This window comes from Larus michahellis, chromosome Z (assembly GCF_964199755.1).
Source record: "Larus michahellis chromosome Z, bLarMic1.1, whole genome shotgun sequence".
NCBI lineage: Eukaryota > Metazoa > Chordata > Aves > Charadriiformes > Laridae > Larus > Larus michahellis.
This window is the reverse complement of record NC_133930.1, coordinates 70013765-70030302: the sequence shown is the minus strand read 5'-3', so window position 1 is coordinate 70030302 and position 16538 is coordinate 70013765. Positions and strand designations below refer to the sequence as shown.

General features: G+C 44.2%; 1 protein-coding gene across 7 annotated transcripts in view; it reads right to left on the bottom strand.

The window, feature by feature from the left end:
* Positions 1 to 16538, bottom strand: part of SEMA6A (semaphorin 6A) — a 118380-nt gene that overhangs the window by 16847 nt on the left and 84995 nt on the right. For 4 of the 7 annotated variants that reach the window (XM_074569486.1, XM_074569488.1, XM_074569489.1 and 1 more), the window contains one exon: positions 11641 to 11805. The exons of the other annotated variants lie outside the window; for them this stretch is intronic. In XM_074569486.1, the coding sequence (XP_074425587.1) occupies positions 11641 to 11805 (165 nt within the window). The remainder of the gene's footprint in view (positions 1 to 11640; positions 11806 to 16538) is intronic. 7 annotated transcript variants of the gene reach the window in all.

The window sequence follows — 16538 nt, the reverse complement described above, 5'->3', positions numbered from 1 at the left end:
ATAGGAACGACGACTTTCCAAATGTGACAACATTTGTTAATCGGTATTGAATGTTCAATAAAATTAACATGGCACAATCTAAATTATGCCCTTTCCAAGTTTTTCTTTTTTTAATTAACTGCATGCTGTTAATCAGTAAGCACCAGCCCATCCTGACATAAAGAATTAAGCTTGCCTTTTATACAATCTTAGGAAAAAAACTAAGAAAAAAAGGAAAAGAATCAGTCAGGATCCTTCCTATGTACTGAAAGTGATGTTGATACCATTCACTAGAAGGCTATCTATATAAGAAGAACCTAGGTAACGTTTTGTACAGAGGCATGTAATTAAACAGTTCACAGTCCACAGATCATATTAAAAGTGCCCTGAACCAGGACTGTCAACGTTTAGGTTGTTGTAAAATTACTACAGGACAACTTACTTATTGATTAATAGAATTATTGAAACTAGGCATATCCTATATGAGAAAAATGAATTATTCAAATATCTTTAACAGCATATTGACATTTGAATTGTACAATGGCATTAACTCAACACCAAAAGGTGCTTTAACTGTCTTTCAGCTACTAGATTTTCTGCTCCCAAATCCCTTAAAATTTCAAAGCCGTTTCAGGAATCTCTTATCTAAAGGGTTAGGTTGCCCTCCCAATACAGCATCTTTGTATGGCACAATGTCCCCCTATACTCAATATAAATGCCACAAAAACGAAACGGGGTGTTACTTAACATCCTGTCCACCAATTATGCCTTGTTATTTCCAGAGAGAGCAGCGGCCCCGTGGGGCCAGCATACCCTACAGAGAATTCCCAGCTCCTGATAAATATGTCAGTGCTGCAAGGGTCAAACAAGAGCACGGGGCAGTCTGCGTTCCTCCACTGAGCTGTCCTCACCGGGTGACCGTGGATGAACGCAGCTGGAGATCTAGTCCACCACACAATAGCTCTAATACCCTGAACCCTGAGCAGCTGCCTTGACAAATTAGACGTGGCCTCTTTTATTGAAAAAGCAGATCAAGGTCCTGGGGCAATGACAGTTTTCCCCTGTTTTAGTAAGACAAGCTTCTACTGCTCATTGCAGCCTGGAAATGGATAGCCTGACTTTAAATCTATGCAGGCAGACAATTACAGGTCAAGGATACCTGCTGTTTCCTGCAGCCACATTTGACAGTTACAGAATCACAGAATCTCAGTGGTTGGAAGGGACCTCTGAGATCATCGAGTCAAACCACATAAAAAAAAAAAAAAAAACCCCAAAAAGTACCCACCTACTAAACTCCACACCCACAACCCCACACACAACACCCCACCACAAACCAATAATCTTGGGCACTAGAGCATGCCCTGAAGAGCCATGTCTACGCGTTTCTTCAATACCTCCAGGGATGGTGACTCCACCACCTCCCTGGGCAGGCTGTTCCAGTGCCTGACCACTCTTTCAGTAAAGTAATTCTTCCTAATATCTAATCTAAATCTCCCTTGCCGCAGCTTCAGACCATTTCCTCTGGTCCTGTCGTTATTCTCTTGGGAGAAGAGGCCAACACCCACCTCTCTACAGTTTCCTTTCAGGTAGTTGTAGAGGGCAATGAGGTCTCCCCTCAGCCTCCTCTTCTCCAAACTAAACATGCCCAGTTCCCTCAGCCTCTCCTCATAGGACTTGTTCTCCAGACCCCTCACCAGCTTGGTGGCTCTCCTCTGGACATGCTCCAGCACTTCAATGTCTTTCCTGTAGTGAGGGGCCCAGAACTGAACACAGGACTCGAGGTGAGGCCTCACCAGTGCCGAGTACAGAGGCACGATGACTTCCCTACTCCTGCTGGCCACGCTATTCCTGATACAAGCCAGGATGCTACTGGCCTTCTTGGCCATCTGGGCACACTGCTGGCTCATGTTAAGCCGTCTGTCCACTAACACTCCCAGGTCCTTTTCTGCTGGGCAGCTTTCCAGCCACGCAGCCCCGAGCCTGTAGTGTTGCCCGGGGTTGTTGTGACCAAAATGCAGGACCCGGCACTTGGCCTTATTAAACCTCATCCCATTGGCCTTGGCCCATTGATCCAACCTGTCTAGATCCCTCTGTAAAGCCTTCCGACCCTCAAGCAGATCAACACTCCCACTTAGTTTGGTGTCATCTGCAAACTTACTGAGGGTGCATTCAATCCCCTTGACTAGATCATCAATAAAGATATTGAACAAGACTGGCCCCAAAACTGAGCCCTGAGGGACACCACTGATGACCGGCTGCCAACCAGATTTTGCTCCATTAATCCCAACTCTCTGGGCACGGCCATCCAGCCAGTTTTTTATCCAGCGGAGGGTACACTTGTCTATGCCATGATTCTCCAGTTTCTCCAGGAGAATGCCATGGGGGACGGTGTCGAAGGCCTTACCAAAGTCCAGGTAGACAACATCCACAGCCTTCCCCTCATCGAGAAAGCAGGTCACATGGTCATAGAAAGAGATCAAGTTGGTCACGCAGGACCTCCCTTTCATAAACCCATGCTGGCTGGCCCTGATCCCTTGGCTGCCCTGCGCTTGCCTTGAGAGCTCACTCAGGATGATCCTCTCCATGATTTTTCCTGGTACCGAGGTCAGGCTGACAGGCCTGTAGTTTCTGGGATCCTCCTTCCGGCCCTTCTTGTAGATGGGCGTCACATTGTCCACCCTCCAGTCATCTGGTACCTCTCCTGTTGACCAGGATTGTTGATAAATGATGGAGAGAGGCTTGGTGAGCTCTCCTGCCAGCTCCCTGAGAACCTTTGGGTGAATCCCATCCGGCCCCATAGACTTATGCATGTCCAGGTGCATAAGCAAATCATTAACTACTTCCTCCTGGATTACAGGGGAGTTGTTCTGTTCTCCATTCTTATCTTCCAGCCCAAGAAGCTGAACACCCTGGGGATAGCTGGTCTGACTATTAAAGACAGAGGCAAAGAAGGCATTAAGTATCTCAGCCTTCTCCTCGTCCTTGGTTGCAAGGTTTCCCCCCACATCCAGTAAGGGATGGACATTCTCTGTCACTCTCTTTTTGTTGATGTATTTATAGAAACTTTTTTTGTTGTCCCTTATATTAATTACCAGGTTGAGTTCCAGCTGGCCTTTTGCCTTCCTGATTTTTTCTCTGTATGACCTAACACGATCTCTGTACTCCTCCTGAGTTGCCTGTCCCCTCTTCCAAAGGTGGTAAACCTTCCTTTTTTCCTTAAGTCCCATCAAGAGCTCTTTGTTCATCCAGGCCGGCCATTTTCCCCGCCCTTTAATTTTGCGCCTCATGGGGACAGCCTGCTCCTGGGCCTTTAGGATTTCCCTCTTGAAGAGCGTCCAGCTTTCCTGGGCTCCTTTGTCTCTCAGGACTACCTCCCACGGGACTCTCCCAACCAGGGTTCTGAACAGGCTAAAGTCTGCGCACCGGAAGTCCAAGATGGAGGTTTTGTTAACCCCCTTCCTTACCTCACTATGGATGGAAAACTTAACCATCTCATGGTCACTAAGCCCAAGACGGCCTCCGACCTCCACGTCCCCCACTAGCCCTTCTTTGTTTGTGAACAGTAGGTCTAGCAAGGCACCTCTCCTGGTAGGCTCACCTACCATTTGTGTCAGGAAGTTATCCTCCATACACTCGAGGAACCTCCTAGCCTGCCTGCTCTCTGCTGTGTTATATTTCCAGCAGACGTCTGGTAAGTTGAAGTCCCCAACTAGAACAAGGGCTGGCGTTTGCGAGACTGCAGCCAGCCACTTATAGAATACCTCATCAACCTGCTCATCCTGGTTGGGTGGTCTATAGCAGACTCCCAGCACAAAATCACCTTTGTTAGCCTTCCCTTTCACCCTTACCCATAAACACTCGACTTCTTCATCACTGGAGTCTATCTCTATAGAGTCAAACAACTCCCTAATGTACAGAGCCACACCCCCCCCCCCTCCTTCCTTGCCTATTCCTTCTGAAGAGCTTATAGCCACTCATTGCAGCATTCCAGTCATGACCATCATCCCACCACGTTTTTGTGATGGCGACTATGTCGTAGTTGTCCTGCCGCACAATGGCTTCAAGCTCATCCTGTTTGTTGCCCATGCTACGTGCATTAGCGTAGATGCACTTGACCTGGGCTACTGATTTCACCCCCATCTTTGGCCCTTGACACTCAGGTTCATTACCAGTGGGCCTGGTTTTATCCCCTTAATCCCCAGTTGATGAGCTCTTGGTTTTATCCCCAGCTGATGAGCTCTATTTTAAACTTCACCCTTTTATTTGTAGGATCTGGTAATCTGGGGACAGAAAAGCTCTGTTGATAATTTTCATAACCATGGGTTGCACGTTGACACAAGCTCTTCTATTACCAATGACGTCTTTTTCTGGCTACTAAATAGCAAATGGCCCTTGGTTCTAATCTTGGTTCTAATCTTGCTACTCACGCTTCCTCTTCTGCTAGTTAAGTCTGGAATCTGTACTGTTAGTGAAATGTACAAACATTTTGATTTCTGAAAATTTTAAGTTCATGCCAGTGTGGAAGTGCAGGCATTTCTTTAGGTGTGGCACAGCCAGTTCGTGTGTGTTGGAATATAACCCTTCCATTATTTTGATTCCCTCATCCTTGCCTATCTTTCGCAGTTCCTCTCCTTGCACTTTCAGAAGGTTACTATAGAAAATCTGTGACTAAATGATCTGGGGCTTTTCATGCAAGGTTTGAAATGAAGATTTAGTCACAGAGAAGACACACTAAATCACTGCCCTGTATTCAATTACAATCCCCATTTTTTATTAAAATTGTCTTAAAGATTCGGCCCTGGCCAGAGGCTTAATTTCTGTCATCTTTTCTGCATACCTTTTCTCCTTTCTGTCTCTTTGCTCTTGTTCTCGTAGAAACTTACAAAAACATAATGAAAACAAGTTTGAAGAAAGTCTGTTGTCAGAAACATCCTTCCAGCATTTGTCTTGCATCAATCTTATATACCATTTCCATTTTATTAATTAGCATCTAGTTTTCTACTCCCACTGTTTGAACTTGAGGATGCAATCGAAGATGACTAGCTGTCTCTAGCCCTGGGAGCAGAGAGCTTGTACATGCAAGACAGACCAGAGGAAGGATCGGTGTCATTCCTCTGAACAAGCTTGGTGTGTTCCCTTAATCCTGACTGCACAGCCCTCTGGTGCATGTCACAGGCTACCAGAGACTCCAGCGTGGCGAGGTCGTCAATCTCCTGGCATGTTTGCAAGTTATTAGCCTGGTCTGGTGACACAGGTATATTTGGCCATTAAAAACTCTGGTGAGAAATTTGGTCCCATTGAACCACTAACAATGGCTTTCTGGTATTTATCTGACACAGAGCTAAAATAGTGCTCCACAGCAGGTATGCCGTGATTAGTCTCTGAGACATTCAGCTTCTGGATAAGTTGCTCATAAGAGGCATTCTAGACATACATAGGGTTGGTTGGTTGTTTGTGAAAAAAAAAAAGATGTTTTTAGTATTTTGCCCAAGTAGCTAGTATACGTGACAAACATTAGTAAGTCCCCCCTATAGAAACAGGGATGTTTACAGTAAACTGATGCTAATTAATCTCAAAACATTTTAGAAAAAAAATATCTATAGGGCTTTGTCTAGCATAGACTCATCCAACCAACCTCTGTTTAAATCCTAATGGGAAAAGTAAGTAGGTTTTAATCTAGATGTGGATCTATAAAAGTTTAAACTAAGTCCCGTGTCATCTTGTCTTGTGTAGGTGAAATCCCTTTGTGAAGCACTACAGCTCCGAGTAACCACACCTCTCACTTCAAATCTCAGCCAAATGCTACAGAATCATAGACAGAATCAGGGCAACTTCCCTACTCCCTTTCTCACAGCACTCTTTTACTAGACTGCGGGGGGGGAAAAAGACTTAAAAGTATAGTAAGCAAAGAATCTGGTCTGATTAGATCTTCATTGTTTCCTCAGCACTTGAAACTGTTAGTGAACTGTAAAGTACTTGCAATCTGCTTTATGTTTGTGCGTACAATGGTTTGAGACGAGGAAAGAATAGCAATGTTTGTGTAGCTTCCTCCCAGGCACACATGCTTTGAGTTAATAGCTCTTCCCGAGCCCCATCCAGGCAGAACTGACTATGGTGCAACTCCTTCTCCCATTAGCCTAACAATTTTTTTTTTAGTCAGTTCCTTCTGACAGCGCCAGGACAATGATATGGATCAAATACAGAGTATTTGCTTCACCTTGAAAATCCAAGCCCTCCCCCTCCGACCTGCAAACACAGACTCAAAAGATAAGTTTTGACAAATTTTGTGTCACTTTAAATCTTCTCCTGAATTATTACAAAATGCCAGCAAGATAACAAAAAACTTCTCCCTGCTTCCTCTGATAAGAAGTGCTTTGAGTCTTTTAGATCCTTGCACATACTGGCATACAACAATATTTTTGTGTAAAAACATACTCTGCAAATGTACTTCCTGGTGCAAACCCCAGCCCTCCCCTGATGAACACTGGTTGTTTAATTTATGTAAAAAAGAGTCCGAAGCTTTGCTTTGCCACAGATTTTTTTTTCTCTCATTTCATGTCTACTTGTAAAGTATCTTGTTAAATCAGCACTTTACATTCTTTATCATAACTGTACCTGAAGTTTCATATAATTCTGTCTCACTGCAGCAGAATCTGCCTGAACATTTGCAGACTCTCTGGAGACAAGCATTGTCAGCACTTGGCAAATCTTTCAAGTAGCGATAATCACAGTAAAATTTAGTAACACTGCCACTTGTGTACAATATAAAATATCTTCTGGAGTCAGGTTTTGAAATGAACAGCCCTTGGGCTCCCCAATAGCATAGCCCTCTCCAAATAGAAGAGTTGACTTGCTAATGATGTCTAATTCTGTACCAGAGGAAGGACTGCAGTTATTATTAACAGTCACATAGATTCTACAGTCTATAAAATAATAGGTGTTAGCAGATACTGTATCTACAGGAGCATTCTTGACATCCAAATACAGCAGCAAATCTGTAAACTGTGTCCATCACATCCTACTTCTAATCAGCTTTTTACCATTGTTACATGGATATCGAAAAAAGGCTTGTTAAGGAAAGGAGATACCACCTCATAATCTTCACTTAATGAGTGTTGAGACAAGTAAGAATACAAACATTAAGCCTCCTAGCAGCAACGCTACACTTTCATCATTCAGTGCCCAGCTCAGCCACGTCCACCTCAATGCTGTGGAGAAGAAGCTGTAGCAGAACCATGAAACTGTAAGCTGAATTTGCAACCAATTTATCAATACTGTGATTAAAAGGCAGGCTCCAGGCATTTAGGGAGCAAGTGAGAAAGCTGAGCAGTTGGCTGCATTTGTGCTAATGAACCCAGGACTTGAAAAGCATGAGGCATTTCTGAAGGGAGGCAGGAAGGACAGGAGGCAGCAAAAAGGGCAGCAGGGTAATGAGGGGCAAGGCCAGCTACTTCTGAAGAAAATAACTTTGTTTTCTTCACATAGGCCTCTCTACAAGCATACGTGTCTACTCCCCCCTTCGTTAGTAGGACGATTACAGAGAGACACAGCGCTACGGCACTACTGGGGTGCAGAGGGTAAAGCCTTGGAGCGCTCCACAGGAGGAGCTTCACGACTGCGGAGGGAGGGAGACCAAGTACAATGGCAGCAGGGGGGAAGGTTAGACGGTGAGGTTAGGGAAACTGTTTCGAAAAAGGTGAGAAACACACAATTAAATTAACACTAAAACACAGCAAGAAAGGAAACAAAATGTAAACATACTCTAGAACATGTTTTTTTTCTTTTTCTTTTTCTTTTTTTTTTTTGTCTGGGGAGGAGACGGAGGAGAAGAGGAAAGAGGGGTGCCATTTGCCCAATCAGAGCTGATTTTTTTTGTTTTGTTTCTTTTTTTTTTTTGTTCTGCAATAGGAAGGGCAGATTCCCTAATGGCCAAAATGAAAATGCCACTGGGATGGCAATGCATAGTTCCCACTCTATGGGTTGCACTACACATTTTCATCTTGGCAAGAAATATGATGTAGCTCAGAAACAACAATCCCAGAGTATATTTAGCTACTAAAGCTGTGGCATACAAATGTCACATTCCCATGATTCAACCCTTTTAAAGAACCCCCTCTTCACACCCCCACAGATATTCCCCAAGATGCCTGCACTGAATTAAAAGTGAAGCATATGGATGGATGTGACATCATCAAAGCACCCGTGTTACAGAAAAAAAAGCAGCAAGTGGATTCTGTACAATTAGTACAACCAGTAAGGAGCTGTTTGTGGGCACAGGAAAAGAAATAAAACACGGTCCAAAGGATTAGACACAACCAATGAAGAACAACACAAAGCACCTTGCAACACAAAGAGAAAATGTTGAAAAAAAAGGAATACTTTTTCTTTGTGAATGTGTGAAAGTAAAAGAAATCACAGCAAAAGTCGAAAACAAAATCTTGATAAAAGGATAGTAAGCGTAACATTTTCTGATTTAATTTTGTGTAAGAACTCTTTCCATTGCCCTTTTAAAACAACAAATCAATAGTAATTTTGGAGCCAACTGGCTCTGACTGGGCAAGGCAAGGAGTAACACCACACAAGTAGATGGTAATGGTAAACAACCATGCGGTCACCTCTGCCGCCATTGTTTTGATTGCGTGTAGACTGCTTCCAGCTTTGTCAATATTCATAATTAGGCACCAAAGAATGCATGATATTTAAATGACCCTGTCAAGTGCTAATAAGGCTCTTTGGTAACCATCACTCCCTGGGGAGGGAACTATTGAATGTAAGCCACCTCATCAGTCAGTGAACTGAAGCGAAAATGATTAGAATCCAAAAGCTATACATTTATTAATATTTTCACTGCATGCTCTTCTGAAAGCTGCTACTGGCATACAAGATGCTTTTAAGAGCTGGCTTTCCATCTATTAAACATTGCTTCGCAAAAGATTTGTGACATAGGGACCCACACATAACAAACAGTGCCATTAAAATGCATACACGTCTCCGCATTCCTCTGGGTACATAAAGGGCCAGATCTTCCACTATCCGTGGTTTCTGACACTGCTCCCCCAACTGACGCCAGCAGAAGAGCTGGGTTCAAGGCTCTCTTCCTCCCTTCCTCATTGAATCTGCTTAACGACGTCCCCTCCTCTCAGCGTGGAGGAGAGAAAGATAGCACTTACTTTCAGATGAGGGAACACTGGATTTTCTAAGAAATGCCCTCTCACCTCAAGCATTTTGGGTATCAGGTGTTACTAACAGACTGGACAGAAAAAGAAAAAAGCCGTATGTTTTGGCTGTCAGTATTATCCCTGATCTATTGCTATTGAGGAAAGAGGAGTGCTAGGTAAATCACATGCCATCTTTAGAAGGGCATGCAGGTTTATCTGCCTTCCCTCCTCTACATAGGTGATACCCAGAAATCACTTTTTCTGAATTGCCCTTCTACAGCTGAAGGGCAAGGGCTGAGGAATTAAATGAGGATGATAACTCAAACCAGGCTTAAGCAGGAATGAGGAATCTGAGCTTTTGTCTTCAGCATTCTCAGTCCCTTGCACCCTAAGTTATGCGTTTGAAATTTTCCTCTGCTGAGGCTCAGGAGCCCACAGGTCTGCAGGGTGCAGAGGAGCTCTGTGCGTAACTCACATGTAAGCCTGATCAGGTTTTAGAAATTCACTTTCTTGCTTTAGATTTGCAGTTATTCTCCCAAAATATCTACAGGATCAAGCTCTGAATAAAAATTGTGCAAACAGGGACCACTTCTAAAACTCAGTTCAAAGAAGAGGAGCAAATGGCAGTTTTCCCCCTTTTTATAGGAAAAGCTAATTGCTGTGAAGTGGGAGACAAGTTTGCATCCTCTGCCTGAGGGAATTCAAATCTTCATATTCCATTTCCTGCTATCAAGCCTAAAAGCCAAGGCTACTAGATTAACGTTTGCTGTGGCATCTCAGGAAATTTTACTGCATCTGCTACCTAATTTGACCAGCCTTCTCGCTGGAAAAGCGCTTCAGGCTTTGTCTCTGCTGAGCCAGCCAGGTGACGCCCATTGCCTTTATGGCTAGGAACCATAAGGCTCTTTGAGGTCAATCGTGGGGAGTTCAGTGAGAAATCCAGGATATCCCTGGACTGTGGGAGGCACCGTGTATCTGGGGCTGTTGTGAATAACAGGCAGTGAGTTCACAGTCTGGGTCCGGACCTTTGCCAGCTCTGCTGAAGACTGTTCTGCAATGGTAATGTCCTCATCAGCCTCTGCTGAAAGCCTCCACAGCCAATGCTGTGGAGCCAATTCAAGATTCACTGGGTCAGAAGGAGGGGAAGGAATATGATTTAGTAACCTACTAGTTTGGGCAGACAATGCAAAGCAGCAGGTCTGGCATTGCCAGTAGCTTCTCCAGGAACAGCTGATGCTTTTGTCTAATGAGTTTTTCATGTAAAATGCATGAACAATAGAGACTGGAATCCACATTTCAATTAATATTTTAAGTGTTTTATATCAAGTATTCATAGCAGAAAGGACTGAAGCTCATGTGTGTTCTTGCCCCTGGTGAGTGCCCTAACCACTCAGCAAGTGAGTTTCGCTCATACCCATCCTCCTTCTAGCCTACTGAGTACTTAATTAGTCCATGCAGAGCGAAACATCTTCAACAGAGAGGAGACTGAAAGAAGGGATCTAAGAACACCCTGGAGAAGAATAACAAGGACTCAGATCTCTCTAGGCAGTGGAGCTATTTGAACTTAAGTCCCCTATTTACAAAGGAACCATTTTAACCTCTTTGAGACACAGATTAAACGGAGCTGGAAGAATGATGGAGGGCCAAGATAGAATGAGGGGTCACCACCATCCTTACACAGGAGAAAAGCTTCTTCCTCTCTAAGCATGTTCAAGTGGCAAATTTAGGCAATTCTCTGCCTAATTCTCTTTATGTATAGCAAAGGGGGACTGAAGGCCGAAGAACAGGGCTGTCACTTGTATTAGATCCAAGTGTGCTTTGGCACAGGGCTGAACACTGAAATGACACCTAAATCCCAACCTTTTGGTCCTTTAAGAACGCAACACAGGATCTCTTCCTGCCAGCAGTCGCCTCCTCATCTTTTAAAATATGCTAATGACCTCCTCAGCCCCCACTCTCAAAGGTATTTGATGCTCAGGTCTCACTGAAGACAGCAGGACTTAGGGCCAGTGGCTCTGACTGCTCTCAGCTTTACTTCAATGGTTAAACTATCGCAGACCTTCAGTATCTCTGTCTGTTGTTGAGAGGCAGAAATAACGTGAAAGTAGCCGCGATCTGTTGTGCTGCCCTGGGAATTCAGACAAAAAGGCAATACAAAAGTGCACCCTTAATACAATGGGAAGCCACGGATCCTCCTCTGCCGGGGAACAGGGAAGATAAGTTTAAAGAGAGCTAAATCCCCACTGTTTCCCTCCTTCCTGTACAGATGCACAACACACTCTGCAGAGACATACACTTCTGTTTGTTTTGTGTGGTTTCCTCAGGCAGTGAATTATCTAGGACTGAGCCTGAGATTGGCTGTTTAGTTTCAGGCTTTACGATAAGCTTTTAATTATAGCACAGGAGTTTCATTACATGTTACTCTGAGCCAGCTGGAAGCAGTTACACTTTAGTCCTCCCCTCCCTCCCTCCTCACCACAGGACGTCATTTCCAAGGCCTTACCCTTCTTGTCTTGATGATTATGGGATGAAACTGCCACATATGGATCTGTATTTTCAGATGAACCAAGCGTATCCTTCCAATCCAGCATGCGTCCCCTACCATCATAACCCTGTCGAGCGCGAGAGTCGGAAGTGGTGGTGCTTGGGACTAGGGAACTGGAGTGTCCTGTTTACATTATAAATACAGGTAGGGAAGACAAGTCTCATTAGTCACTTACCACGCTCCCTCACCACGCTCAGGAATGCACGCAACTGCTTTGCATCCGTGATGGGCTTGACTTAGGCTGCGCAACGTTTCAAAAGTCCTTCAAAGCATGGCCCCGGGGAAAGGGGGGATCTGAACCTTCCAGATCAGGGTGTGAGGAGGTGCCTGCACGCCCCATGCTGCCGCTGGGCTGGCGGTCGTGTGCTTTTACTCAACCGAGATAAATGCGTGTGGAAGAGGGGTGAGCAGGCTTCGTCTGAGTCAAGCATCCTACGGCTGGATTCAGTACACAGGCCTGACCGACACTGAAGTCTTGGCCCGTGCTGGCCGGTACTGGCTTCGTTAAAAAGCAATTTTAAAACCAATTTCAAACGGAACAACTTCTGACATGGCCGAAACTGAAGGGGAATGCCAGAAGAGCTACAAGACGGCGACATCAGTGTCTCTCTGCCCCCGGGGGAATGAAGGACTGCCCAGCCCCAGTGTGCATAACCCTGCGGGTGGGAAACGTGCAGGCCCCATCAGCAGTTCGCACCCCCTTGCACCTGCGCCGGCGGTCCTGCCTGAGTGTCCGTCCAAAACGGCTCTGAGATAAGCATGAAACCGAACACCGTTTCCACTCAGGGTGACAGTGAGGACAAAGCCTTACCACATAGATCTGCCCAAGAACCCATGACACCAGCAGCTGTGGGACAGAGGTCTCACATGCCTTTTTTCCATTACAACTTACTCTAGACATTGTTAGCGTTGTCCTGGACAAGGCTGATGAGCTCCTCCTCGCCTATCAAATACACCCCAACAGACAGCACGTTCACAGGACATGCCCTCCTAGAAACACCACACAATTTTAACAGTGGTTTGGCTGGGGCAGGGACATGTCTGTAGACTCATACGTCCTTTGCAGCTAGATCCTGAGAAGTACGCCAGCACCCAAAATGCTTGGAGTGCTTGGAGTCTACCGTCTCTGGAAGATGGCTCTAACCTGGACTTCCCAGTGGCTTCAGGCACCGGAACTCCATCCACATCACAACATTTTGACCTCAAAACTGTACAAATCTCTGAAAGTTCCCTTTTGGCACATGCACCAAAATGAATTCTTTTCAGCAGGACTGAAGGAACTCTGGGCCTGGTTAATTTGATGTGGTGTATTTCCCCTTAACAACTTTCCTGAAAGAGCCCATCAAAAGAGGGGTTTTTCAAACATGCTCAAACACAACCTAACAGAATCAGATTATTCACAGACAGATGGCAGATAACACTTTTTCTTCAGATAACGCTGGACAGACTGACAGCAGCCCTTCTTCTTAACAGCCCAGTATATTAATTTTTCTTCTTCAGATGTGAGTCCCTTGGAAAGGAGTCCAATCACCAGACTACAACTGCCCATGCAGGGACCCTCTCCCTGCTCCTTCCCTCCATGTTGTTTCACTGCTCAGAACAATAATTTGAGACTCACTGAGGCAGAGACAGAGCAACACGAGGAGCCCAAATTTAAAGCCTTACAAAGAAGGCACAGAGCTAGGCAGGTAGAAACTGTGCTTCTCTAGTTTACTTTAACAGTCACTGGATAAGCATAAAGCTTTTGGAAGCTGCATCTCAAAAAGGCTGTTTTAAATGGCTCCTAAAGCCATCTAGCCCCAGCTCTCAGAAGTGCAGAGAGTGCTGATGAACCTAGGTCCCCGGTTCCACTTCAGCAATCAAAAGTCCAAATGTTGGCCACCAATGCTCCCAAGGTTTTTGATGCACCCATGTGCTTTGTTTTATCCAGCCCTTTCACCAGCTTCATGAGGTTGAACTACCGATGAATTCAGCAAAAAAGCTGCAACATCTATTAAGATGCAAGTATGATTTAAGGAGCTCCTACTGAATATTAATGGTCTTAGAGGAAGAAAATGTCTGTGCCTCTCTATATATTTTTGAGGAGCCCTTTTGATTTACTGTACAGGATTATATATGACAGCACTTTGGACTGTGTTTTGCATAGGACCTGGACACAACTAACTCTTCCAGTACTGATACGCTTAGCAGGGAAAATTTTGGTCAAATTCACTGTGCTCTCATCATGAAGCCAACCTTCTGTTACTATGGCTAATCATTAACACAGTTTAGCTCTGGACCTCAGGCTGAAGGCTTATACTGACAAGGGCACTGGATTATTTTTCACCTCTCATGATAGGAAGTGTGGTTTCTCTCAGCCATCTTTCTTTAACATGGCAAATAAAAGGCTGTATTTTGTTGAAGACAGAGCTTTTAATGTCACTCAAATACTAAAGAGAAGCCAAACGTTACCCACTTCTAAAAGGTTTCCATAAGCCACAGCATGGCTGGGAGCATTGGTAACACACAGTTAGATGGATGATGGACTCTGATCCAAACGTGCTGCCTGCTCCACAGAAGTCCTGCAGCAGGGCTGCTTGTTTCCAAAAGGACAGGTAGAGGTCCAGCAACTGAAGACACATGCCCTCTTGAAGCAAGAACACACTGGAGCATGAAAGCGTTCACCCCTACACCATTTTACGCTTGTCAACTCCTGTGCTCATCCCCAAGAAATAAGAGAAATAACAGGACAGAGAACAGGCCAGAAAATGGAAATTATGAGATTTCCATGTCTTCTTTTCCCTAAGGACTAAACCACAGTGCCAGCACTCATGGGGTTCCAGTCTCCAAGTTAATACCTCATTCAGCAACCACAATAATGTGTACAATATTTGGTCAGCCTACAAATAGTGCTGCACTCAACATAAGAAAGTGATTAGCCATAGCTTGATAAGGAGGTAAAAGAGAAGAAACTCTTGCCAAGTAGCAATCATATTTTATGCCTGTGTTTGATATACATTTATATACCCACATCTCTGTCCAGACACTTGCACTTTAGGTGTGCTTAAAGGGGGAATTCTAACGAAAAGCCTTTAAGTATACTTAAAGAAAAACATTTCTTAATACAGTAATCTAGAGAAAGTACATGCCTAAGGGACACATTTTTCTGTAAAAAAAAAATATATATTTCCTGAAACATATGCTGCAAATACATAGAGAACTTCTTCGTAATGGAAAGCTAAGGCTTTGTGAAGATATTAATGTGTACCAGATGGTCGTTAGGTAGAGAAGGGTTTCACACAAACGCGAGAAATCACTCCATTCGCTCTGTTACTAATGTGTTAGTCTAGTACACACTGAGAAACAACCTTCCACACCTAATCGAGATAAACTTTCTTCCACTTGATTTTGAGGAAGCAGAGCAGCAGCAGGTTAAACCTTAATAGCCTGTCCCTCTTGTGTTACAGCTGCTTTCTGCAAACTTACTACTGGGCAGCGGCTGCTCCTGTAAGTAGTACCACTGTGTCCTGTAAGTGCCTGAATCGCCAGTCCCGCTGTGTGAATTTCACCTCTGAGCAGACTGGCACCACACATACATGAGGTAGTTAAGTTTCTCTCCTAAACAGAGAAAAGACTGAAGTGGCAGGCAACCCAGGCCTGGCCCTCTCACGCACAGCCATGATTAAACCTGTACAACATGCTGTATAGTTTCTAACATGCAGTGGGCCTTTTTTTTTCCATTACAGCATTTTTATCACTCTGACATTGTAAACAGACATCGCTGCAATATAAAGAGGCTTTAGTATATCTGAGATGTGGCCAGTACCTCTATGTTAATATCGGTTAATACCTAAATATCTAAAAAAACAATTCTGCCTTTGTTTTAAAAGAAACCATCTGAAAAACTGCAGACACGGTGCTTTTCAGAATTCTTTGTTTAAAGCAAACATGTAAAGATCAAAATAGACACACTTTGAAAAAATCTGCTTTAGGTGCTTCCATTATTTGCAAAAACTTTTCATTTGGAGTGCTGTAATCAAGTAACAGAAGGAGAGTAAAAGCACTTAGTGTCTACGGGCACGGATAATGATTCAGAAGGGCTGCACTTCTGTAACTATAGCTCATTCTGAAGTGCACTTGTAAAATATAAGGAGTTTTTTTCAGGTTTAAAACAAAGACAGGGATTCAATACGTATTTGATAGTTACTCTAATATGCACAAGTCATTAGGATCTCAGAGGTTAAGATGTCTGCACACTATCCCATTAACAGCTATGGCAACCTAATTAGACAATTAGAGGGAAAGGCTAAATCAATACTACAGAGGGAGAAGGACTATGGCTGGGGGGTAAAATAAGGGCCCAATTCACTAAGAATTGATGTTTCCAAAGGTAATTGAAGCTGCTTACAATTTTGCAGAGGAATCTAGCCTAATCTCCTTGTTTAAGTATGTGGCTCTTGCATCATTTCTCTCTGACCTTCTGCAGCCAGACCTTGGGTGTCAAAAGGGATGCACTCGAATGCACCTGTGTGGACTTTGCACTTTACTTGTTTACACCTGATCATGTGAGACTGCCCCAGAAAAGGGAGCCCACCTGCCAAATTCTGGAGGAGGCTGATGCCAAGGATGCACAGATTAAGGGCTTGGTTCTCCTTTCATTCACATTGTTACAGATTGGCAGTAAATCTTTTGAAGTGAGATGATTTATAGTGGAGTAAATCAAGGGAATCAAGCCTTAAGTCGTCTTTTGCAGCTGGAGTTTCAGATGCCATTGGATATATTAAGCCTGCTAGATCCACAAGCACCCAGAGCATTCACTTGGTCAGTATTCTGGTATATCCCAGCATTCTGAGGTTTAATCTATTATGAAATAACCA